This window comes from Lissotriton helveticus, chromosome 3_2, assembly GCF_964261635.1.
Source record: "Lissotriton helveticus chromosome 3_2, aLisHel1.1, whole genome shotgun sequence".
Lineage (NCBI taxonomy): Eukaryota > Metazoa > Chordata > Amphibia > Caudata > Salamandridae > Lissotriton > Lissotriton helveticus.
Genome location: NC_136062.1, coordinates 399,956,075 through 399,982,685, shown reverse-complemented (window position 1 = coordinate 399,982,685; position 26,611 = coordinate 399,956,075). Strand labels below are relative to the sequence as shown.

Sequence of the window (26,611 nt, the reverse complement as noted above, 5' to 3'; positions counted from 1 at the left end):
CTGTGCCGCCAGACTGCTTCCCCAGATCCCTCGCCATCAGTCAGCAAAACCAGCCCTGGAATCCCTACACAGGCTGCCGATCAGGGAAAGGACTCAGTTCAAGGCCATATTTTGGCCCATAAGGCCTTTTGGAAAAATGGCCCAGCTGTCATTCAGTCCCTGATTACCCCCTACCAACCAAGGAGAAATGTCAGCTCATCAGCCTCCTTCCTCTCCCGACCATCCAAAATAAGGAGATCTAGATGTGGCGGATGGTCTTTTGCCTATAATGCAGCCATTCTGTGGAATACTCTCCAACTACATCTCTGAAATGAGCCCAATCTTTTGGCCTTTCGAAAACTTCTTAAAACCTGGCTTTTCAGGAACTGCATCTAACTAATACCTGATTGACCACTAGCTGAGCCGTCTGCAGTGCTGGGAGGCCTCAGGGTAGCCATCGCGCTTTATAAATATCATTTCATTTCATGCATCAATGAAGAGTTGACAAGGGCTTTAATTTAAGATTTATATACCTCAGTGCTTCAGTTCTTGACCTCTGTGCCCTGGGTCATGAATCCGACTCAAGTACTTCTCATCAGGCCCTGCTATATGCAGCCTGAAGATAATAAACACAGGCTTTTCTTAACTTTAAAAGGAAAATGTGTTCCTGTGCAGCATTCTACTCTGAACCCACAGAACCCACAGCTGAAGAGTGGCTCAAGGTTCCTTCCTGAGCCCCACATTCTACAATATCTACCTGGTCCCGCTTGCAGCCATCGTCAGAAGCCACAGACTCAAAATCATCGCCAACTACACTTAGCTGATTTTCTCCCTCAGAGACGAACCTAAAGCCGCCAAGAGGGCCTAACACAACAGCATGAAGGCTTTCGCCAACTGGATGGACAGCTGACACAAGCGTTAATCAGACAAGTCCTCATCTTGGTCTCCACCCCTCCGCCTTTGAAGGCTCCTGGTGGCCCGTAGCATTCTGAACCCGCCACCCCCCCCCCCAAAACTCAGCATCATCCTGGACTCTTCGCTCTCAATGAAACAATAAACCAACGCTATCTTGTCTTCTTGCTTCCACACGCCCCGACTGCTGAGCAAGATCTTTAGGTGGATCCCCACCGAGTCCACCATGCGCTTGTCAGCAGTAGACTCGAATATAGGAACACACACTATGCCGGCACCACAAAGGAATTTACTAAAGACACTGCAGAATATTCAGAACGCCTCCCCCAGACTCATCCTGAACATTACATGCCGCAGCCACATCACCAGACACCTGAGAGACCTTCACTTGCTACGTGTCAGCAAAAGAATCACCCTCAAGCACGCTTACAAAGCTCTCTATTTCACCTCTCCTCCTACACCCCCACCATACAGCTCTGCTCCGCCCAACTGGCTCTAGCCACCATCCCACAGACCTGAAAGACCACAGCTGAGGAAGCACCAACGCCCACCCCGCTGCGTAGACCTAGAACTCCCTCCCTCTGCACCTCAGGCAATCACCTTCACTGACGCAATTCAGGAAGGATCTCAAAACCTGGCTCTTCGAATGAAACGTAGATCCCCCCCCCCCCCAGCCCCCCACTAAGCACCTTGAGACTTGAACGGGTGAGCAGTCACGCTTTACAAGAAACTTGATTGGTTTAAAAATTAGCTCAGGCCTGTGAGCTAGTCCGAAGGTGTCTGTGAGCTAATGGTAGTTCACAAATTGACTGGTTGGAGACATGGTTTATTGAGTATGTCCAGTTGTTTGTCAAGGGGTGTGGAATGTAATAAAATATCTACTTGTCCAAGGGGCAGGTTGCTTCATATATTTACTTGTCCTGTAACAAAATCCACGTGTCCCTTTTGTGCCAGTCAATGCTGAGACAAATTATAGCAGCAATCTCATGATATAAGAGTACTGATATAGCAACTCTGATTATGGCAGGGCTCGTACCATAGTACGGTTTGAATACTAGCAATTCCCTTATGTTGCCACGTTTCTGCAGGTCTGCATACTGGGGCTGAAGTTAGTGGTAAGCAATAGTTCGAGGGTTGGAAAGCCCTTTTGAGTCTGTGCAAACTTACTAACTTGCATGTCGAAGGGTGTTCACCAATTCTTCTCTAATCTCTTCTCATAAGGAAAAAGTTTGGAAGTTTACTCTTGACAGTGGCAGACTTAAAACTTCTTCCAGGCAGGGTTAGGAAAAAAGTGGTTGGAGGAAAAATAAACTTGGAAACATTCAGATTTTCCCATGAGCAAATCTACACATGCAAATTTGCTCATGAAAAAATGCAGTTCACAAATCTTGTCTAGTACTAAATCTTGGCCTACTTATGTAAATTCTTGTGAATTCAAGGAAACCGTATATATGCAAGAATATATCCCATGCATGCACTTTTGAGATTTTCTTTAATAACTGGGCCTCCCATTAGGCCTGGCGTTAACCATGACATTTTGTGTATATTAAAATTCTGCCTGTCAATCTCTTTATCAGCTGGCATCACTGTGACAGCCGTCTTCTCTTTCACAAGGAGCATATTGACACACAAAGTAGTTTTGTACAGTGCCCAGAACTCCTGTGGCAATGTTTACTTTTTGAGACCAAAAAACTATTTTTGCTTTTGCCAATGCTTGTTAGAATGGTGAGGGCCCAGCAGCTCCAACACTGATATGGTTTTACAAAAACCATGCCTAAACAAGTCACGCATTGACAAAAACAAAAGACTGACCTCCAATTTCAGACCTACTGGCTTTGTCAATGCTTGTTTATTTTTTTTCTTCTATAATTGTATTTAAACTGTTTAAACTGATTTTACATTATGAATATTGTTGGGAAATACTAGCATAGATCAACATGTTACTAAATAATGCTGCAGTAGTTTATCTAAATGTTTTTGTTTCCTACTTGCATTTTTTGTGAACATTTTATTTTGAAAGCAAAGAATCATCACACTTGCTTTCAACCGTCTGAAATATTTGCCTAAATCAGAGAGCATTCTGGGAGCATTATACATAGCCTCATATTACTAAAATTTGAAAAAGTGTGTACAAATTTATATTGGAATTACTGTCAGTAGTACAGTCAGAGCTTACAACATTTACTTTCAATGCTCATCCTAATAATAAAGTCTTTCCATTAATGAATCTCAAATACAAGTTTTAATAGCATTAACACATGGACATACCTATTACCTTAACTGTAAACAATGCCCTTCCCTGATCCTAACTGTGGTACTTTAAACTGGCAGCCCAAGTGTTTGTGCTGCAGAGGGTGGGTCTACTTGTCCCAAGGACAATATACACATTAAAACGTGTTGCCCTTGATCCCAAACAATATGTCCCGAGCGTCGGGCTATAGAAATTCCACATCCCAGTGTTTATCCTTAAATAAGTCCAGCTACATGTTAATGTTTGCTCACTACTGCCAAGCATTACACAACACCAAAAACTTAAAGCTTTTTTTTGACTACCATTGCATTGGCCACCCGTTTACCTACTTCTATATTATTGAGCGACTTCTTAAACTGAGTCTGTTAAAATTACATTGACCTTGTGTCCTGAATTTTGACTCTTTGTGCTCAAACGTTATAGTCACTGCCAAGCATTTGACTACATGCCAGGTGGGCACCCTAACATCACACTCCTCTCCCGGAGTTAGTACTCGCAGCCTCTTAAGAGTCTTGGGTCTCACATCCTCCTATCGTTGCACACACATACTCCCCGAGTGGAAAACTCTACTTCCATGCAGCATGCCCTCAGTGAATCTACACCCAGGTGCATCAACTAGAATCCAATACTCCTCACACCTTCCTTTCGCAGGTACCGAGTCAATTGAATTGCATTCTATTTGCATTTAAATAAAGGCTACTGGCTTCCTTGGCGAGGCATTGAACCAGTGCTCTGCTAACCTCACATCTTCCTTCAGCTGTCACAGCCTTCTACTACCACCACTTAAAGCGTCCTTCCCACCACCTCACCTTGCAGTGTCCCTCCGCTTCTCAGGAACCTGCAGCCGCCTTGGCGAAGGTGCGGAGCCGCGGACACCATCACCTTCCATAGCCCGGCTCTGCCCAGCCTGAGGGTAAGGGAGGCCGCCATCTTCCCTGACCTCGGCCACCACCAGCGGGGGCACCGTAAAACAGTGAAATGTCAGGGAGCAGGCTTGCGCGCCCGCCGTCAAGCACGCATCGGAGCGGCAGCCATCTTTAGACGGAGAGCTTACTGAGTCAAATTGTATTGACTGCTACACACTATTCTTCAATTCCGCCTCATAAATATATTAAACTTTTGCAGAAATCAAATGGTAGTCTATATTTTCATAACATCTATGGAAAAACCGCGAAAATAAAAATACTATATCTTTGTAAGAAAATATTTTCTGTAGCTAGTACGCACGTTATGAATGTTGTAATTTTAATACGCTATTTGGAAATAATTTTTTTTGTAGCACTTCAAGAATCTCTCACTCCCTACCGCCCGCCGCTTGTCAAGCTAGTTTGCTTACTTGACATGCCATGGTTACTGTTGTCCGTTTTCTCTTTTTCTCACGTGTCTTGACGGTTATTTTGAAAATGTGTTGCTCGGCGCCCTGCAATAGAGGGTACACTGCAGGAACAAATATGTATTTGGTAAACTGGGTGCAACTTTTGAGTCTGTCTCTTTCAAAAGGTATATATATATATTTGCTTACTTTCATAACTGATTGCGATACTAAAGAAAATGCCTAGTCTTAAATTATCTTTAATAATATTTACGAGCTGTTTATGGTAGTAACACGTATTCAGGCTATTTTCTACATACTTATAGTTTACATTCTTAAACAGTTACCATACCATTCTTAGTAACTGTGGTAGCTACTCGTTGATAACGAATCATCTGGCTTCCTGTCAATGTGTCCACAGGCTCTTATGTGGTACACATGCGCGCTCACTATTGTTTATTATGGTTTTTATTCTGTACATTCAGCAGGCAGGGCTTCGAATAAGCAGAAGACTCGCTGCAAACGGGTAGAACTAGTCTTTTTTTCATTTATATCACCCTGGATTAAAAGTTTATCGTCAACACTGGCGTAGCTAATAGTAAAAGATGCTTCCCTAATATTTTAAATTGTTATATAGTCCAAACATATTTTAATCATCGATGTTTTCATATATGATCTCAGATATTTTTTTTCCGAATGTGGCCCCATTCTAAAAATAAAATATTCGGTCCTGTTTTATTTTTTGTGTTTCTTTCTCGACATTGACCGCAGTGATTCGGAATCTTTGCCATTCCAAGATGTCTGTCCGGTTAGCTATCGCCAGTAGTCGTGCTGTATTATTATCCTGTTTCCCTTTCCATGCTCGATTGTGGGTACTCGGTGTGGCCCGGGAGAGAAGGGTGGAACATCAGCTGTATCCAGCCGTAGCCTCTCTACCTTTGCAGCATGTATTACTGCAATGGGGACAACTGTAACCAGACTGACAACGCCAAGGTAGGCGACACTGGAGGCAAAGTGCTTCACAGGCTTTCTCTGAACCATGCATGGTTGCTCTACACGATTTACTGGTGTGTCAGTAGTAAGTTGGTGTGTAGAGCTTGGACTGGGTATCGTAGTCTCAGGGTGATAATATGCCAAGCCTAAAAGTCCTTTTCATGTTAATGCCACACTTATGCACTGCTTCAATGGAGAGGTGATACGGGGCACACATTTTCCATTGGCCCTGATTCTGCAGTGAAACTCCACCCAAAATACTTATAAAGGCGACTGTGTGATAAGTGGAAGTTATGGGAATGTTTTTCCTATCCCACAGAGCATTAGATGTTTTTCTCTAAATATCCCCCATGTCATTTGGGCTAAGCGGGTGCTCCAATTAAGGAAAGAAGTAAGGCCCTTATGTATCAACACATATTTCAATAGACACAGAATGGTTAAAATTCTCTGATACATTCGGTCCAAAATTGCAGCCCAAAAGGTGTGCCGCATATTTACAAGTTTGATATTTATTTTTACTGCACTTTAAAGGAGGACTGACATTGCTCTAAAATATTTGTTGCAGACTTTCGAAAAAGTATGCAGTATCAGCAGTACATTATTACTACTTAAAAACCCACAGACTTAAAATGTTTGATGGTACGCAACAGTTTGTAGTGCGCAATAAGTGTGTTCAAATGCCTATGTAGTACGTCAGTCACCCAGTTAGCTGTCATTTTACAACATGTCATTTAATACACCCTCGGCTACTTTTGACTTGGTAACCAAGATCACTTTACATTCTCTTTTACGTTTATATTTTTTCAACATGTAGTGCAATGTATAATAAGTCTGGACTGTCTAAAACTTTAACTCATTACACGGTGCTCCATTCTAATATGTGAGTGAGTGTGGCAGTTTATACCCCACTCACTATGTGCCCTCCTTATATCCCGTTCCATACTTTTAACTATTAGCGTGGCGCAGCAGTGTAGCACAGCTTATCGAATTGTTTGTCTAAATTATTCCAAATACAATTAATTTCATCTATCTGAGTTCCATTAACTTCATAGAAACGGCCATCATCAATAGTATGTATTTTACAAACACATGATATATTTAGTAAATAATATTTCCGAACTCTCTACTCCCTTGTGCTCTGAAGTGGCTAAGAGGGGAAATATTAGTGTTATGCAAATACCCCAAATACACAAATTCATTGTGTCAAGTCACCCTTTATCGTTCATGCTAGTTCAAACTTTTCCTCTAGTACCAGTAATGTATTACATACTGAGTCTTGTAGACTTCTCATTATCTTTAGGAAATCTAGACTATGAATCCTAGAGAGCAATACGCATTTGGCCAAAACAACAATGGTCTTGAAATGTTACATATAAAATGGAGCATCTTGGTGTTATGATACAAAGGCAAGGCACATTTAATCAATGGTTTCCCAAAAAGTACAGGTATGTATTCTTTAAATGTTAGCACCACACTAAGCGCCATTATTTTCAGTTCAAATATTAGTCATGAAGGGAAGTACAGTTAATACCTTTAAATGTCATCTATGAGTAGAAGATTGCTTCCTCATTTGGTCGTGCATACCAGACATTGTGAGCAGTCAAGTTGCAAAAGACTTATTTTGGGCTACAGTCCGCCAAGCCAATTACAATTTGTTTGCCTTATTGTCACACTAATTTGATTGCTGCTTATTCTAAAATAGTTTTCCTTTTTCCAGTTTGTTCCTCCCTTGTAGCATAGCCTGTTTTCTTTTGTTCCGATTAGTTGCTTCTGTCCTATCAATTCTCAATTTTAGGGACTAATATTTTTCTTTTTGCTTAAGCACATCCTGAGAGCTTCCAGCTCTCTTCCCTCATGTTCTTCTGTCCTGCCATTTTACCTCCCTCGCCCACTCTGTTTCTTCGCCCTCCACTCCTCCATTGCCTCCCATTTTCCTCTTTAATTTTTAAAAAATTGTTATTATTATGGGGTGGAGGGTATGACCGGCCAGCAAACTGCAAGAACAAAAAGCTGTTTTGCGCTACTTAGTGTTAATTTTTTTTAAATGTAACGATCAGTAAACTAAAAGAAATATGAAGGCTGCATCATTTTGTAGGTGTGCATGCCTACAGAATAACTTGGCTGGTGCAGCAGTGTCATTGCACCTCGCTTTTTTAGCCATGCTGAACAGCATCTTACGAAAATTCATTGGCAGAGACAATGTCCCAAATATCAGACTAGTTAATTTTGCCAATGCTTGTTCTACAAATGCCAGTCTCAAAGAAAAGTACTGGCACTCGACTTTTGAATTCTTGTCTTGAGAAGATTAGGCATTTAAAATATGTGTGGTGTCCCTTTACATGTTTGTTGGTGCAGATACCTGATCAGGTATTTTGTTCTGGTAAACGAACGGGGCCCCTGAAAATAGGATACTACCCTGACAGGGAGATAACTTTTTTGGAAGATAAGAAACATCGGGCACAGTGTAGTTTACTATAGAAGGGCATGTAAACTCAAGACATACATATATATTACATAATGATAAATACAAAGACAACTATCTAAAACATTGAAACATTTATTTTACAATTTTTCTTGTTTGATATTATTGACATGTTCTTCCTTGTAAAATCCTCAGGACTGGGGGCTTTTGGCACAGGGGGGAAGATGGCGGCTGGGTAGGACGCTCAGCCGGAGAGCTCCCGACTCCGTGATTCCTCTGACATGAGGTACCGCAGCGGAGCCTGCTAAAGCACCACATGCATGAAGCCGAAGTAACGGCAGACTAGCGGAAAGGCAAAAAGAAGGATTTCTTACTATTTGCACAGATCACACGGGATGGTTTCTTGTCTGGCATCTGCGTCAGCATCGACAACGGCAGCGGAGTGCGGAGCCTCGGGGGGAGAACCGGGCTCACATCGCGGCGTACAGGGGGAGGCGGAGCCACATGCTCCGGAGAGGAGACGCTGTCCGGATCTTTGGGCAGCCGCCGCGAGAGCAAAGACGTGCTGCTGCCGGGCCTCCAGGAGACTGAGGTATCAGTTCCGGGGCGCGAGCGGCAGAGTAAGCGGTAAATTCTGCTCAAGCTCCGAGGGGAAATGCGGAAGTGAAAACTTGTGTCGAACGTCTAGAGGTTTAGAGTTGGGCTTGGCTGGCGCGGAGGGTGTGTCAAAAGGAGAAGAGTGTAATGAAATAAAAGCTCTATTTTCGATATCAGGACTTGAGGAGTGGCTGTCGGACATCGAAATTGAAGGAGGTAATTCAAAGAGAGACAAGTGGGCATTGTTTAATTCCACACGCTTAATTACCACAAACATCACAAGTATCCCCCAAAACTTGCACACTAAAAGCCTGAGTGAGACTCAACACAGATAAACAGCATATGAGTGACTCATTAAGAACAACAAAGGAGGGTGGTAAAAAGGACTGCTGTGAACTGGAGGAAAGCCCCCCTCAAGAAAAGTTAGCAGAAGCAAAGATCCAGGGAGAGCGATCCTTAGAAGTACAGGGGAAACAGGTCATCATCATATAGTTTGCGGAACAGAAATTTTTTGAAGCAAGAGCAATACCCCAAGGGAGATCAAAAAAAGGCACAGAAAAATGGCCAGGGAGAGCGTCAAGGCAGTTCCTGAAGGTGGGTTAACCACCTCCAAGGGAAATACAGTGTCCTCGTTGAAAGCCTATCTAAAAGTGACACCTTCACTAAGAACCTACTTCAAAGTTCAACAGCAACAGGGCTCAAATACAAAAGAGCAGGCCTATATGCAGACACAGTCCTCCACAGAAGGCCCCTCACTTCTGAGAGAGGAAGGAGATACTCTCCCCTCAAGCGTAGTAATACCAGCCTCTCCTTTGGCGAGCCCGCAGACATTGCCGGAACTTGAAAAAGTGGCCCCAGAAAGTACAGAAAAAAGGAACAAAAGTAAGAATAAAAACAAGATTGAAACAAAGTGTTTGGAGGACATCTGGAAGACCAACAAGGAAAGCAAGCTGGAAGAAGTAGTTAAGCCTCAAAAAGCACTCATGGCGGAGGGGGGTGAGAAGGAGATCACCGTCGAAATATCACATGAGACTACAGATGACGTGGAACGATTACAAAGGGGGCAAAAAGAAACCCAAAAAAACCACACAGATGAATTCCTAGAAAAAATATGGACAGAAATGAGGGAAAAATTTTCAATCTCAGAGGCTAAACAAGATAAAATTCAGGAAGTCTGTGAGAAGTTAGACAATAAGCTAAATGCACTGGGTGACAGAGTGACGGCAGTAGAAAGTGAAGTTGTCGCCTTGGATAAAAGGCTGGAAAAGAACCGGAAAGAGATAAATTCCCTGAGGCAAGAGAGTAAATTAATGAATGAAAAGATGGAGTCACTGGAAAACCAGGCAAGAAAGAACAATATCAGAATTCTGAATGTTCCGGAAAATCAAGAGGGACCAGACATGAAGAAGTACGTGGTAGCACTACTGACAGAATATTTCCCTTGGGCCGACGAGGCATTGCTAAAAGAAGACATACAGAGAGCACATAGAGACCCATATGGGAAAAACAAAGAGAGGAAAACACCGAGGAAGATACTTGTTAACTTCAAAACTTACGTGCTAAAAGACAACATTTTGGGAGAGGCATTGAAAAAAGGTAACTTCAATAAAGAAAACTGGACCTTCAAAATAAGATCTGATATGTCAAAGGCCTCCCAAACCAGGCAATGGGAACTAGGAAACTTAATGTCAGAGCTTCAGCAGTTGGGTGCTACGGTACAGATGAAATTCCCGCCATCACTTAGGATAATGTGGCGGAATAAAATGAGAAACATGAAAGATCCAGAGGAGGTTAAATCCCTCATTGAACTAATTTGAGATCAAACGAGGTCAGAGAAACCATTGAGCTAACAAGAAATCCTTTGCAAACATAATATCGGATGAATTTTAAAAGTATTACGGTGTAAGGCTAACAATAACTTTTTTTATGTAAAAAGTCAAGAGTCACGGGATAGGGAGTCACGAAAGGTTACGAAGATAACCGAAGGAAAAGAAGAAGGAGGCTTCCCCGGGGAGGGCAACATACAAACACGAAAAAGAAAACACAAAAACATCACAAAAAAGAAACAGGGTGGGGAGCAAAATAGGGAAAAAAAATAAAACCTCCTCATACGCTGGAATAGAAGTAAAAAACAAAACGGAGTTTCATTTCATAAACAATGACATAAGTTATGTGCAGAGTGGAAAGTGTCAGAAGGAACAGAATGAATGGGGAGCATAAGTAGAGACATCAAAATACTCTCTTGGAATGTAAATGGACTGAGGACGAAGAGTAGAAGGAATAAAATCTTAGAGTATATTAGAACATCAGAAAGCGAAATAATAATTTTGCAAGAAACGCATCTTCTGAAAGAAGAATGGGCTCAAATAATAAAGACCCTAGGCTGGGTAGACACATATGTTTGAACCACACAACAATGCAATATCAAAGAAATTGCGATAATCACAAAAAAATCACTGAAGGCAGTCATGGACTCAGTAGAAGTGGATAATAAAGGGAGATGGGCGATTGCCAGAGTAAAGATTGAAAATAATCCTCTCACGATTGCAGGATATTATGGCCCAAACTTAGATGATGCAGATCCCTTACGGAAACTTTATTCGCAGTTATTATTAGCCACCTCACCCATAATACTGGGAGGCGATTTTAATTTAGTAATGGATCCCAGATTAGACAGGTCACCACCAGGTAGACCAGCAAATCTGCCAAAAATGAGAGAGTGGATCGGCTTCTATAAAAAAGATCTAGAGCTGGTTGACATGTGGAGGGATAAAGGAGACAATAAGCAACCTTTCACTTTGTACAATAAAAAATTGGGACACAGGTCGAGGATCGATTATTTTCTTACAGATCGAGAGCTGTCAGAAAGTATAAAAAACGTAGCCCACCTCCCAGCCCACATATCAGATCACTCGGCTGTACAACTAACTCTACAGGTTAGAACAACAGGAATGATAAGGAGATTTACAGTAGAGAGGGCTATATTACAAGACCAGCAAATTGTAAAAGAATTGGAAATCGAAACAATAAACTTCTTTGAACTTAACAAAACAGGCACCACAAAACAGATAACTTGGGATGCTTATAAAGCGGTGTTAAGGGGGAAGTTGCTGAGTCTAGGGGCCTATAAAAACAAGAAATTAAAGCAAGAGCTTACAGATTTGGAAACTAACATCAACACTATAGATACCTCAATATTAAGAGAACAAGATACGAGCAGAAAAGAAGAACTATTGCAAGAAAGAAAACTTAAGAAAGAAATACTAGAAGACATCTTGGAAGAAAGAGTGCGAAAAAAATGGGAGTCAAGTAAGCTAGCAAAACACGAATATGGGGAAGGATGTGGAAAGTGGCTGGCCTGGAAACTTAAAACAGACCTAGCCAGAAATAAAGTAAGGAGTGTATACCAGGAAGGTCAAACAGTTCAAAGCACTGATGAAGACATAACCAGGCAAGAATTCAGGAACTTTTTTGCGGTCCTATATACGGAAGATACAAATCCGCAAGAAACCCTGATCAACACCTATCTTGAGGATGTTCCATCCTCAGCACTAACGGAAGAAGACAAGAGAGAACTAAATAAGGAGATACTAGCAAGTGAAGTAGAGGAGGCTATTAAGAGTTTGAAAAAAGGGAAGGCAGCAGGCCCTGATGCTTTACCAAACGAGCTCTACATGGAATTAAGAGACACCCTGCTCCCACATATCACGGAACTGGCAAACTTGATCCTCAAGCAAGAAAGTAATATACCAGATTCCTGGAACGACGCGATAATCACCATCATCCTAAAACCTGGTAAGGACCCTGCCAGATGCGAATCATATGGTCCGGTATCGCTGCTAAACTCGGACTATAAAATCTTCACTAAAGTCATGGCAGCACGGTTAGGAAAAATATTGCCGCAACTTATAAACCTGGACCAAAAAGGATTTATCAAGGGGAGACAACTGCATGAAGTCACACAAGAGCTTCTGACTGCAATAGACATAGCTACGCAAAAGAAAGCCCCTCTTACCATACTCCCTGTCGATGCCGCAAAGGCTTTCGACAGAGTTAACTGGGCCTTTTTAGGTTTTGCCTGGCCATGCGCTTTGCGCATGCGCCAAAAAACCTCTTGAGTTGTGTGTGTGGGTCGGGATACGCCCCCTCCTCCGATTGGCTAGCTCCATAAATGGAGGCTAGCCATTGGGAGAGGGCTCCGTCCGTCAATCTCGGACCAGATTCGGGGGCGTTCCCGAGATTCTTTGGCTTTTGCCGACGTCACGCGACGTCAGCCAAAAGCCGGGAACGCCCCCGAATCTGTTCCGGCATTGCCGGCACCCGCCTTCCTGCTTGCGTGAGTGCTTTTCCGCCACGTCTCTCCTGTGCTCTCAGCGCTTCCGGTCACCTTCCCCTTGCTCCTCGTTATGCCCCCACAACAGTCGGGGATCTCTGGTGACGAGTTCGCCACACGCGGGGAGGGCAGCAGTCACGCGAGGTCCCTGGGGCTGGCAGGAGGACTTCCCCCGGCAGCAGCGCCTCTTCTCGAGGGGCACAGGCGCGCGTCCAATCCGTGCGCGGCTCTCGGGACGAGCCCCTGATGACGCCGCACGCCTCTCCGGTCCTCGGCCAATAGGAGCGCAGCTCCTTCGTGTAGATCCTGGCGGTGGACCAATGGCAGCGCGTCCTTCTCAGACGAGCCTCCCTGAGCGAGCCAATCCTAGCGCGGCCGCTCCGATGCTGCTCACGGGTCCCGGGCCGCTGGCGGTGTGTTTTCTTAGCTCAGCCTCTTTTACAAAACTATAAGCCGTTGCGGTGTCTAGGTGCTGAAACCAGGATTTTTGTGGCCGGTGTAGGTGAGCCCAGATGTGGGGCTCATGTGGCATTTTTCCCATATCATAGTGCGCTGGGAAAGCACTGAAAAAACCTATGGCCCAAAGATGTGCGCCCCTGCTTAGTACAGCACGGGTAGGGCGCTTCTAACTATAAACTTCTAAGCCTGAGAAGTGGGCTCTTGCTCTTCCTCATGATGAGAGCAGCCGTGACGCCAACTGGAAGTCAGGCTGTGGAAGCCTGGTCCTTGGCGGGGCTCCTGTGAGGAAGAGTGCTCCGTGGGTTTCCTCAGCCTTGTTGGGGGTAGGGCCCAGACACACACAGTAGAGACCGGAGCCTTGCGGGCTCCATTCAGCCGCTTTCGACATGGACCCCCTAGCTGGATAGCAGCCCTGGGTGCGTGCATTGTGAACGATGGCAGGAGCCTCCCAGCCGCACCAGGCGGCCTGCAGCAGAATGTGAGGAGACCGGACCAGCGGGCGGCTGCAACCTACACTCGCTCAGCCCCCAGGGAATGGTAAGTGAGACTGAGCTTCAGGCTGATGAGCCCCATGCAATGCGCTCATGGGACCAGTCCTTGGCATGAAGGGAGGTCCCCGGTCAACGTGGGCAGAGCATGGGACACCCCTACCCGTAGTATTTCGCCTACATTGGGGTCTCCAGATTTTTGGCGTTAAGGCAGGGTGTGTTGCACCCCTTACTTGTGGTGTTGTGCTCCAAAACGGGGTGAAACCTCAACGGAGGCCCCCGGGGACGAGGACTGCTGCATTTTCTGGTGTAGTTGGGTGTCTGGCCCGGAAGCCTGTACAAAGGACACCAAGTACCCAAAGGAAAGCGCAGGTGTTGTGCTGATTGGGATGTTCATGTATTGGTGTTTGCACTGCTACAAGTGGGCTGTGGTGCACGACTAAATGTTGGTGCTGGATATCATTAGGGGGCACAAATGTTTCTGGGGGACTTATGGTCCTATGGCCTCCTCTGAGACAAAGTGATGTGCGACTTATGTGATGCTTATGCCTAATGCTTTATACTAAGTACAGTTTCTACAAATAGTTATTGACTATCCCTAACTGTAATGGTCATGACAGTGGCCCGATTGGTCTTGTGATGTATGTAAAGTTATGACAACTGCCCGATTGGCACACTGATTTATGTACTACCTGTGAAGTCATGACAAGAGCCTGGTGGCACAGTATATATATGTGATTGTGTTCTAACGTGTTTTTATGGATAATTCATATTACCTTGTGTGGAGTTTCTTTTGTGGTGTGCCTAGTGTGTCGCTGATGTATGAGTGTGTTGCTCAACTGCTTTACACATTGACTTTAGGAAAAGCCTGACTGCTCTGGTCAAGCTACGAAGGGGGTGAGCAGGGGTTATCTTCAGCTTGTACCTCCTTTGCCCTGACTAGAGTGGTGGTTTCTGCCTGGCTTTGGTGCATGCCCTAGCGAACCAGAAACCCCATTTGTAACAGTGCCTCTCTGTCCTAGACAAGAATTGAAGGAAGAACTTGACAAATTGTGTTCCATGTCTGTTATTGAGCCCATAGAAGAGGGGGAGTTATCTCAAATTATGTTGGCACTTGAAGCAGGTAAATCTTTGCGTCTATGTGTGGATCTACGCAATCTTAATCGCAAAATTTGGAGGATTGTCAACTGCTTCAGCATATCAATGAGATGCTAGCTACATTGAAAGTTATTTCAGTTTTTACAATTTTAGATATGTCTGCAGCATACATTAATTGAGTTACACCAGGATTCGAAACATCTCACTTCATTTGTGACACCGGAGGGGTCATGTTGATATAGTTATTTGGATGATAATTTGGTCAAAATAATTATTAAGAATGGCTTTTGGTGTCAGGGATGGGATGGAAAGGTCGACTCATAAATATTTAGTGATTATCTCTCCAGCTGAAGGTTCTATTATATGCCTTGAAAGTGTGTGGCAGTCAGTGGGTGCTGGTTCTCTTTTTTTTTTTACTTTCTACATTTAGGTCTGTCATTGAAACTAGACAGTAGCTATGATCAATCATTTATCACAAGTGAGTGGAAGTGACATTTGTGGATCAAGTGATCACAGAGAATGCTGTTTGGTTCTTTCTAGAGATATTTAACAAAGAAGGTACATCTGGTGTTATTCTGATAGAAAATTAGGTTCATTTACCTTTAATGTCATGAACAATGTTTAACAAAGTTTTAGTGGGATGTGTGCAGAGAGCCTACCAGTGCAGAGCTAAAGTTGTAGATACTGTTAGGGACAATCTGTGGTCATGCAAAACTGTGCAATTATTAGCTACTGTCAGGTCACCACGGGTTTTACTAAGAAGAGGAAGGGTATGCAGTGAGTTGTGTTCTTTGTGGATGACTATAGCAATAAGTAAGGGTATGAGTGGTGAACTGTCGAAAAGGCCAGGGTGCATGCTGATGTCACATCATGTATGGAGGAGTGTGGTAGCAAATGTCATCGTTCTCTTGTTGGTTTTTGGGTGCACCCCTCCTCCCGCTCTCCGTGTGTCCGTTCCTGCCCCGGCACCCCCCATCCCGCTCTCCGTCTGTCCGTTCCCTCCCGCTGATTCTCCCTCCTTCTCTCTCGCCCCCTCCCCTGGTGGCCCTGTCGTGGAAAGGGATGTATGTCGTCCGCAAACACCATGAGGCAGCGGCAGGGACGAGCACACAGCACCCCTCAAAAGCGTGCATCCGTGTATGACCCTTGTTGCGTGGGGGGCCGGTGAGCCGACCGATGTGCACGGCGGCGCATTCAGGGGGTCCTGGAGAGTCGGGTGTATGTCGCTCTTACAGCTCCCACTACCGCACCTTCCTCCGCCCTCAGTCTTTGTGAGGTAGTGTCGGGCTGGTCACTCGGAGCTCCCTCGCTCCTCACAGTATTCAGCAGGAGGATCCGGGCAACAGCAGGCCCGCCGCACCCTCGTTCGCTGCACGGACAGAATTTGTCCACCTACCCTGTCCCCGCAGAGCAGCACGAGCCGGGGCTCCCAGTTTCCAAGAGAGGGCTGGTACAGTGATGACGCCCACCAGTGGCCGAGTGGTCAGTGCCGAGAGCTCCACACCTTAAGGAGGGGGGTCAGTACTCACAGAATTATGGCGCTATAACATGCCCCATTTTCACGGCGTCCTCAGTCCCAAGGCACAGCCCGGTAGTGTCCTGCCTGCAGTTGCCTCCGTGTGCCCCTGTTGCTTGCTTGTGCCCCTGTTGCCTGCTTGTGCCCCTGTTGCCTGCTTGTGCCTCTGTGTGCCCCTGTTGCCTGCTTGCCTCCGTTTTCGTGCCCCTGTTGCCTGCTTGTGCCTCCGTGTGCCCCTGTTGCCTGCTTGTGCCTCCGTTTTCGTGCCCTTGTCGCCTGCTTGTGCCTCCTTTTTCGTGCCCCTGTTGCCTGCTTGTGCCTCCGTTTTCGTGCCCCTGTCGCCTGCTTGTGCCTCCGTTTTCGTGACCCTGTTGCCTGCTTGTGCCTCCGTTTTCGTGACCCTGTTGCCTGCTTGTGCCTCCGTGTGCCCCTGTTGCCTGCTTGTGCTGTGTAAGTGTGTGTAGAGTGCTCTGTGTGGGTGTGTGTGGGGGGCTTTGTGTGGCTGTGTGTGTGGGGGGCTTTGTGTGGCTGTGTGTGTGGGGGGCTTTGTGTGGCTGTGTGTGTGGGGGGCTTTGTGTGGCTGTGTGTGGGGGGGCTTTGTGTAGCTGTGTGTGTGGGGGGCTGTGTGTGTGGGGGGCTCTGTGTGGCTGTGTGTGTGGAAGGGCATTGTGTGGGTGTTTTTGTCTGTCATTTGCGAGAGATAAAGCTAGTGGCATTGTAAATTACAATGCCATGTATTTATGTTAAAACAAAACATAAATAAAATAAAAATAATGTCAAGAGCAATGCCAATAGCTCTAACTTTAACAAAGGCAAAACCATTGCATTGTAAATGCTTGTTAGAAAAAGTTATGATCAGAAACAACATTGGCCAGCCCTTCATGCATGTTGTGAAACAAATATATAAGACACCAAGATCTAAAATTTTAATCAATGGAAGTCTCACAGGTGATGTAAAGATAGACAGAGGAACGAGGCAGGGGTGTCCCCTTTCGCCTCTGCTCTTCAATCTATATATTGAACCACTTGCAAATCATCTAAGAAACGCCAAAGGAATCACTCCATTTAAGTATCAAACATGGGAGAAGAAAATAGCATTATATGCGGATGACCTAATGATTTTTACGGACGATTATTCTAAAGCTAAGGAAACGATTGAAGAAACTATAAGGGCGTTTGGGAAGGTCTCTGGTTATCTGGTAAATCATACAAATACGGAAATTATGACCTGGAACACTCAGTTTAAAAGTCCAAACATTAAGAAAGAAAGAAGATATCTAGGAATCTTAGTGAATCATGATCTATGGAAGATTCCGCAACGTAACATAAATAAGGTAGCAGGGGAGGTGAGAAAGCTGCTTAAGGTATGGTCCACCCTACCATTAAGCTTGATAGGAAGATCTAACATTATCAAGATGTCAATCGTACCAAAGTTCACATTCCTTTTTAATACAATTCCTCTGGAATTTGGAAAATCATTGTTAAAAAAACCACAGAGTGAAATCACAAGTTTTATTTGGGCCTCGAAGGGCACAAGGATCTCATGGAGAAAACTTAGGAGGGGGAAGCAGAATGGAGGACTTGCTAGCCCAGGTTTGGTAGAGTATCACAGAGCGTTTCATTTAAAAAATATCCGAGTGCTATTAAAAAGTCATCAAAATTATCCAATGCACATACAAGCAACGACAGAATCAGTTGACCACTTCTTATTTAAATTCGGACATCCCAAGTATTTCAAAAAAATAAAACTGAAGATCTTAAGGGAGGCAGCAAAAATATGGGTACAAATCAGAGTGACTTTAAACATTCCGTACTACAGCGAAATGGCCCCCATCTGGGGTTCACCAGGAACTCCAGAATGCCTAAAAGACTCATTGGCCACTCCTTTGAAAATAGCAGACATCAACTACTGGGGACAGCTATTAAACGGTTCAACTCTGAATACATGGTCAGAACTTCAAAATATGACAAAAAAATTCAATTTCCAAATTTAAATACTATCAAATTTTAAGTTGGTCCAAAACGATACCCATATACACCAAAGAAAATGAAAATTTGAAAAAGAAATGGTAAGGATTACACCGATACCTAAAGAAGTGGCAAAGTGGTACTGGGCGTTAATAACTGCTGGAGATAGAAACACGAGTATAGAAGATCAAATCTGGGGGAAAGACTTACTGATAACCGACTTGGACTTAATTTGGGAAAAGTCAGTGGGGAAATGTTGGTCGACTCTTAAATCTGCGGCACTGAAAAGAAACCACAAATATACCATACATCGAGCTTATTGGACGCCAAAAAAGCTATCCAAGTTTAAAAACGCAGGAGCAAAGAAATGCCCGAAATGTGGGGAAGAAAGGGCAGATCACATTCACATACTAGAAGAATTTTGGAATGAAGTTGGTAAGACCTTGAGCATAATCATGAACAAACGAATAACTGTAAGTACTACCCTTACTCTTTTTGGGATTGAAGATACAGCAGATGGAGGGGGTTTAAAACAATGTCAAGAAAATTTACTCTTTGTGTTAATTGTACTTGCAAGGAGGGAGATCTGCATTAAATGGGTTGGATCCTCCCCCCCAATACATGGAGAGTGGATGAACTCAGCTGTAAGGATTAATAAACTAGATAAGAAGGGAAACAACTGTAAGAGATTTAAATATTGGGAACGTTTTGAAAATCACCTAAATCCTAATACAGGGTAAAAACAACGGTCCTATGATTAATGCGAAACAACTTCTGGCGAACAAGTATGGTACTTGTTGAGTAGCCAAAGTGGCTAGCTCCCCCCGTTTCGAAACCAGAGTTTACGTTATGTGACGGCCTAAGGGTACTCCTCTAAAGATCATCGAGAAGATGATAAACTCCCCAGACAAGAGAGACCAAGAGGCAGAATCGGAAAAGAACAAAAAACTAGAGGCAGACACCTAAAACTCCGAACACATAGAGCTTCGCAATATGAGGAATAAAAAAAAAAAAATCCTCAGGACTGTGCTGATGCTCAAGGGGTCCACCTCTCGACGGCCCCAAGTCCGGAATAATAAATACACACGGACGGTGGGATAGTCAAGCGAGGGAAGGAAAGGGTAGGAACAGCATGGAGGGAGATCTGAGGATGACAAAACAACACTAGATCGATACTAATTCAGAAACTCTGTGGAACAACTACATGTACTGTTAGACTTTGGATTGCCCCTAACCGCCTAGAACATACTACCTGAAAAAAAAACAGGTTGATTGGTCAAATGGCCAGGAGAGAGAGAAGAGGGCGGTTGCATGTACCCAACATGAACTAGAGACAAAACAAAGAGCATACGTTGGACAATGTTACTGATATCACCCCCCTCTTAGGTTGTACTATAAATGAGAGAGAACCCCCGCCCCTTGTATTACATACCAAAAGACATGTGTGGCGTGGCTGTATATGCAAGGCAGAAACACCTGTAAAGCCTCTCCGGCCCCCCTCTCCTAGACAAAATAATTGTGGGAATAAAGAATAACCAAACTCAGCAAAAGCAAATGATGATAGGGTTTTTCTTCTATACAATACAGTCTTGTATCGTTCAGATGGGTGTATGTCCATAATCTATGGTTATTCCAAAATAGAACCTGTGATGTGCCCATCCGATCCATCACAAAGAAACACACAAATAATGCACTAGAAAACGTGACCAAAGTATTTCTGTAAATATTCCTTTCCGTAAAAATAGATAAGGAAATCTATTCCAAAATCCGGCACTTGAGAAAACAGTCACTGAGGAGGAAGCAGCTGCTTCCTTTTACTCATTGTTTGATGCTTATCTCCCTGCATGAGACCGTGTCCTCACTGGCCTCTTCAACAGGGAGATCACGAGGAAATGGAGACCTTGACTTGCTCTCCTCTACAAGGAGAACCCGAGGAGCGGAACTCCGCCAACAGAAGAAAGCACAAAGACGCGCTAGGGTGAAGTGGAAAAGAACACCCCTCTCTTCCCGCTACAACTCTTTCCACAAAACCCAATCCTGGGAACAGCGCAGAAATCCTAACAGCTTGACAAGATCCACGGGCTGAAACAAAGTTTACTGCAGGCACAATCACCTGAATAATCGGCAGCTTTATCGGATTCCGAGCCGCCTTTACTCTTTCTTCCGGCGTCATGCCCGAGGCACATCAGACGTGACTCGCGCATTGCGTGCCGGGAAATGGAGTTTTCTAGGCAAGGACCGCTCTTCCGTGGCTGTACTGCAACAGTCAGTGTACAACCGGAGGCGGGATCCTGACCGGACATCCCCCTCTCGACGGACACTGACTGCTTGAAGGCCCACCAGGGTGCAGGCAATGGTACCTAGCCACTAGCCTCGGAGCATGCACAGCAGAAGCTGGCTCCCATAAATTCTCCTCGGGTCCATAGCCCTTCCATGAAATCAGGTGCCATAACTTACCGCGTGTCCATTTGGAGTCCAGAAAACCCTTCACTTCATATTCCTGGTCCTGCTGTACCCAGATGGGAACTGGCTTCCTTTTTACAGGGCATTGGGAACGCTTCAACAGGGACACATGGAAAACAGGATGAATACAAAAGCGTGATGGCAGTCTGTTTCACTGCAACCGGATTAATGTGTTTGCGCACTCGGTATGGACAATAAACCTAGGGTTAAAGACACTGTACTTCTTAAACCTTATGTGTTTCGATGATAGCCAAACCCATTCCCCTTTCTTGAACGTGCGACCTGGCCATCTGTGTTTATCCGCCTGAGTCTTATACCTTTCTTTAGCCTGGAGGAGATTGTTTCTTGTTTCAAGCAGGGTTTTACGATATGTGCCATTCTTTTTTGCAAGTCTGGAAGTTTGGTGTTAGTACCCAGAAGAAAAAAGGAATGAAGCGAGGGTGGAAGCCATATGTACAAAAGAAAGGAGTGCGTTGTGTGTAGGCATGTTTGGCGCTGTTATATGCAATCTCTGCCACACACAACCACTCCACCCAAGCATTCGTGTTATTGTCAACATAGCACCTGAGAAACTGCTTAAGAGTCTGGTTCAACCTCTCGGTTTGACCGTCAGTTTGAGGATGAAAGCTAGTTGAAAGGGAGGATGACATGCGTAATTCCGAACACCAGGGTTTCCAGAACGGGGCAGTGAACTGGACCCCTCTATCTGACACTATGACCTTAGGAAGACCGTGAAGCCTGACTACGTGAACCAAAAGCAATCATGGCAACTGACTAGTTGAGGGTACTTGTTTACATGCAATAAAGTGTCCCATTTTGGACAAGTAATTAATAACTACCACTATTGCTGTGCATCCCTGTTCTTTCGGCAGCCCTACGATAAAGTCCACGGAAAAGCTCTCCCACGACGTTTCTGGTGTGGCCCCTGGGTCTGTCTGTGGTCGGATTTCCTTTGAGCACATATGGAACAGCTTTTTACCCATGAAAGGATGTTGGGACGGACAGTAGGCCACCAAAATTGTCGTAGAACTTTCTCCAAGGTTTTGCTTCCTCCTGTGTGCCCTGCACATGGATGATCATGACACCAAATGAACACGGTCTTTCTTAAGCTTGTGGTAGGTACCAGCACCTGTTGACCTTTCATGGGGAGTCCTTGGCGCATTTGCCAATCAGGGTGAAACTTTAACAAGTTTCTCCAAGTAAAAGACTGTAGTCCTTGTCTGAGCTTCTGTGGGAAGTCGTCTGTTTTCACCACTCATAGTACCCTACTGCATTCTATGATAGCCCTTTCCGGAGTGACTACTGGATCCGTAGAGCTCTCTTGTCTCGTCAGAGCGTCTGCCTAATTGTTTTCAGTTCCTGGTCTAAATGTGACAATGAAACGGTACTCCGCAAAAACCAACATCCACCGAAGCTGATGGGGCGTGAGGTGTAGTGCGGCTCGCATGAGGTTTCTATGATCCGAATAAACAGTCACCTGGTGAGTTGCTACCAACAACCAGTGCCTCCACTCCAAGAATGCATCCCATATAGCAAGAAGTTCTTTTTCTGCTATGGTGTAGTTTTGTTAACCGGGATTCAGTTTCCTGGATATAAAAGCTATAGGATGAAGATGTCCGGTAGTCTCATGTCTTTGGATAAAACTGCCCCCACTGCTACATCAGATGCATCGGCCTCAACTATAAAGGGCAGATCTGGATTTGCGTGTGTGAGCACCTGGGCTGATGTGAACGCCTTCTTAAGGAAGTCGAATGCCTTCTGGGTGTCTTCAGTCCATAGAAAAGGTGGTTTCTTTATTGTCAATTGAGTCAGAGGAGCAACGCCATCTGAGAATTGTCGAATTAACCTCCTATAGAAGTTGGCAAACCCCAGTATGCTTTGGATATCCTTGATGTTCTGGGGGTGTTAAGGAAGAACTGGAAGGCGGTGGGGGCTTTACATAGCCCAAAGGGCATTACAAGGTATTCAAACAACCCATACCGCGTCTTGTAGGCTGTCTTCCATTCATCCTTTTCGCGCATCCTAACCAAATGGTACGCCCCTCTTAGGTCCAATTTTGTATGTATGCTTGCTGCTCTCACTTGTTCTGGGAGCACAGGTATCAATGGTAGTGGGTACTGGTTCTTGATGGTAATACTGTTCAATCCTCTGTAATTGATGCAACATCGCAAATCCCCAATAGCTTTAGGTATAAAGAAGTGGAAAGAAGCCGCATGAGATCTAGAAGGGCGAATGAATCCTAAAGCAAGGTGCTTATCCAGGTAGGCTCTTAAATGCAGGTTTTCAGGAGCTGTATGGGCATATATTCGACCGCAGGGGACTACGGCACCGGGAACCAAATCTATCCAGCAATCATACTCCTGATGTGGGGGAAGTTCCTCTGTCTTACTGTCGCTGAATACGTCGGTATATGCTCCGTAGCACTGGGGTAATACCAAATTTTGTCTGCTGCCGTTGCGATGTGATGTCTAGCTGCTAAGGCTTCTCATGGTCTAGCTAGCAGAAGGTTAAAGTAATTCCGACAATAAGTAGACTGCAACTGCAATTATTTGTTGGTCCAGTCGATGGTGGGTTCATGCTTTTGCAACCAAGGAAAGCCTAAAATTACTCCGTATTGAGGGGCCTAAAATTATGTGGAACGATAACCATTCATGATGGTATCCGTCATAGGTGAGCTCATATTCAGGAGTAGTGTGACTTATTGGTCCTGATTACAATTCCTTACCATCCACCACGTACACCTGTTCTGGGGTTTGTTTGCATATGAGCTGTACTCCCAGCCTCTGAGATTCATTTATTTTCATAAACCACCCAGTGGCCCCCAAATCCACCATTGCTCGTATGTGGATATGTTCTTGGTCTATTCCAATAGTCAAGGAAATAAAGAAATGTTCTGATTCCATAAAGGCAAAAAGATTTACCAAAGGGATAGTGCAACTGCCCGTGGAATTCCCTTCTTGGTCCCTCAAGCGTTGGAGTTTTCTGCCCCCTTTTCTACTGTGACGATAGCTACTTGTCCTGAACGATTGCGCCCATGCTTTGGTTTGATAGGGCAATCACAAAGATAATGGCCTTTCTTCCCGCAATACAGGCATAAGCCCTGTTTGCGTCGGTGGTCTCTCTCACTTAGAGTCAGAGATGCTCTTACTGCCCCAATCTCCATCGGTTCAGGTCTTGTTGACGTTTATTCTGTGGTCTGAGAACGGTCATACATTGGGGTAAACTTTTCTTTTCGTTTGTGTTCCCCTTTCCTTTCTCTTAACCTGTGGTCCATTCTTATGGTTAACTCAATGAGAGCGGCACATATACGGGGTTGAGGATCAATTTGAGCGAGAATGTCTTTCATCTCATCCTTAAGGCCTTGGTAATAAATGGCGGACTGTTTGGATTCAGGCCAGTCCGTTTCCGCTACTAGATGCCTGAAACTATTTAGATAGGTGACAAGATCAGAATTCCCTTGTTTGAGTTCTAATAGGTCCCTGTCTGCTAAAAAGGTTTCTGCACGACGGTCGAAGGTTTTCTCGAACTCCACTCTGAATTCGTCCCAATCATATAGTAAGGGTCATCGCGCCTAACTATGGGAACTGCCCACAGCGCTGCATCTCCACCCACATAGGAGAGTAAAAAGGCCACCCCGCCTGGTTCGTACTAAACATCTTGGGCTTGCAGGTGAAATGGAGAAGGACTTGTGTCATGAACACCTGCACTTTCTTAATATATCCCATAAAACCTCTCAACCGGGGGCTAATGGCACTTGAACAGGCATTTTCTACTACCACTGGAAGAGGCGCAGTAGATGACGCACCCCCTACATTAAAGGGGTTTTGTTGCATTCGTTCTACCGTAGCCTGTAAGGCCGCAGTTTCCTGACGGGAGGCGGCAAGCTCTGTTTGTACTAGAACCAGAGCTGCCATGACATCTTGCAAGGTGGCCATCCTTGCCACCAGCACAGTCGGGGGGACTTGAATTCATGGGCCGATTATTCTGTCGCATTTTTCCTTGTAAAATCCTCAGGACTGTGCTCATGCTCAAGGGGGTTCACCTCTCGACGGCCCCAAGTCCGGAATGATAAATACACACGGACGGTGGGATAGTCAAGCGAGGGAAGGAGAAAAAGGTCTATTTTCTACAAGATTTATAATATGCCTTTTGTATCTTGGACAAAGGTAGGTGTGCGAGATACATGGTACACAGTATGGCATCCACATATTTGGCTAGGGGCTCCGTGGCAGATCCAATAGTCGAAACTATCGGTCTCAAAGGGGGATCCATAGCATTCTTATAGACCTTCGGTAGGTCATAGATACTGGCCATCCTCAGGTTTTCCGTGTTGAGGAATATCCATTCCTTTTCACAGATGTCTCCATCTTTCAATGCTCGGTTTGTTAATTTACTTATCTTGCTCACTGTCTTAGTGGTTGGATCTCTTATAATAGGACGATAAAAATGAATATCGCCCAACATGCTTTTCATCTTGGTGACATAGGTTGACGTATCATATACAACTATGACACCTCCTTTGTCACATGCCTTGATTATCTTATCTGGTGTGTTTTTAAGTTCTTGTACAGCTTTATACTCCTCTTTGTTTAAATTGAAGGGAGTTTTCTGCACATATTTGGTAATTTTAATGATCTTGTTGTATATTACTTGTTCGAAAACTGCCAATTCTGACAGTAACTGGTCGATTGTAGAGGTAAATACAGACTTGGGGGCAAGTCCTGGTAAGTTAAAACTTTCTGGTTGTTTATCCTTATTAGCAAAAAAATATCCTTCGTCTGATCTTTCTAAAGAAAGCCATAAGGTCTCTAAACAACTCAAATTTATTGAGACCTGACGTAAGTCCTTTAGATAGTACTGCCATGGTGGATCCTGACAAGGATGAACCACTTAGATTGAATATAGGTATGGCTTCTACTCCCTCCAGTACTGCGCATTGCGAGTGACTAGGAATTGATTGAAGTCCATTTGTGGATTGGCCTGGTACCTCGGTTGGTATTGAGGTCTCCAGTTGCTGTGTCTGGTAAAGCGCCTCCCTAAACAAGCATTTGCAATGCAATAGGTCTCGCATTAGGAAAGTTTGAGCTATTGGTATTGTAAATGACAAATTTTTTATTTGTTTTGTTTTTGAAAATAGCGAAATTAATAGCTTTGTCATTTACAATGCCAATAGTTATAACTTTTGCAAATGTGACACCTATAGCATTTGTAATGCAATATGTGTTGTATTTACGTGACTTACATGTATTGATATTACAAATAACAATGGCTTTTAATTTTTTTCAATAATTAATACTTGAATAAAAGTTATTGTAATTCATAATGGCAATAGCTTAAAGTTTTGTAAATAACTTTTGTGAAGATTATGTTCAGTGTATTTTATTGTGATGAAAATCCAAGAACAGAAGTGAAATATTAACATCTTTTTGTTACATTTGTAATAAAGCTTGAAACATTGAGAGAACATATTTGAACCAGGTGTTGTTGAATGGTTGCACAGATTGATGCTGTGGTGGCGCTGAGTGATGTGATGGTGAACGAGTGATGCTGTGGCGTTCAGTGATGCTGTGGTAGCGCATAGTGATGTTGTGGTGTTCCTGAGTGCTGCTGTGGTTGTGCTGAGTGATGCTGTATGCTATGCTATGTTTTGTATTGCTATCCTATGTTTTGCTTTGTTATGCTATGCTATGTTTTCCTATCCTATGCTTTGATTTGTTATGCGAATCTATGCTGTGTTTTGTTATGCTATGCTATGTTTTGTTATGCTATCCTATGTTTTGTTATGCTTTGCTTTGTTTTGCTATGCTATGCTTTGTTTTG

General features: G+C 44.3%; 2 protein-coding genes across 7 annotated transcripts in view; one reads left to right on the top strand and one right to left on the bottom strand.

The window, feature by feature from the left end:
• The window catches only part of PDHX (pyruvate dehydrogenase complex component X), a 752,141-nt gene extending 747,271 nt beyond the window's left edge, over positions 1-4,870 (bottom strand). The window contains exons 1-2 of one of the 2 annotated variants that reach the window (XM_078684319.1): positions 4,807-4,870; positions 3,952-4,579 (exon numbers count right to left, since the gene is read on the bottom strand). In XM_078684319.1, coding sequence (XP_078540445.1) covers positions 3,952-4,072 — 121 coding nt within the window. In that variant the 5' untranslated portion in view covers positions 4,073-4,579; positions 4,807-4,870. Of the gene's footprint in view, positions 1-3,951; positions 4,580-4,806 lie in introns of those variants that run through there. The other variant, XM_078684320.1, reaches the window with a different exon arrangement.
• Positions 4,539-26,611, top strand: part of APIP (APAF1 interacting protein) — a 420,872-nt gene continuing 398,799 nt past the window's right edge. The window contains exon 1 of one of the 5 annotated variants that reach the window (XM_078684314.1): positions 4,539-4,642. Coding sequence is in view for 4 of the 5 variants with exons in the window: in XM_078684318.1 (XP_078540444.1) it covers positions 5,400-5,447 (48 nt within the window). In the remaining variant the exon portion in view is untranslated. Of the gene's footprint in view, positions 4,643-5,306; positions 5,448-26,611 lie in introns of those variants that run through there. The other 4 variants (XM_078684318.1, XM_078684312.1, XM_078684313.1 and 1 more) reach the window with 4 other exon arrangements.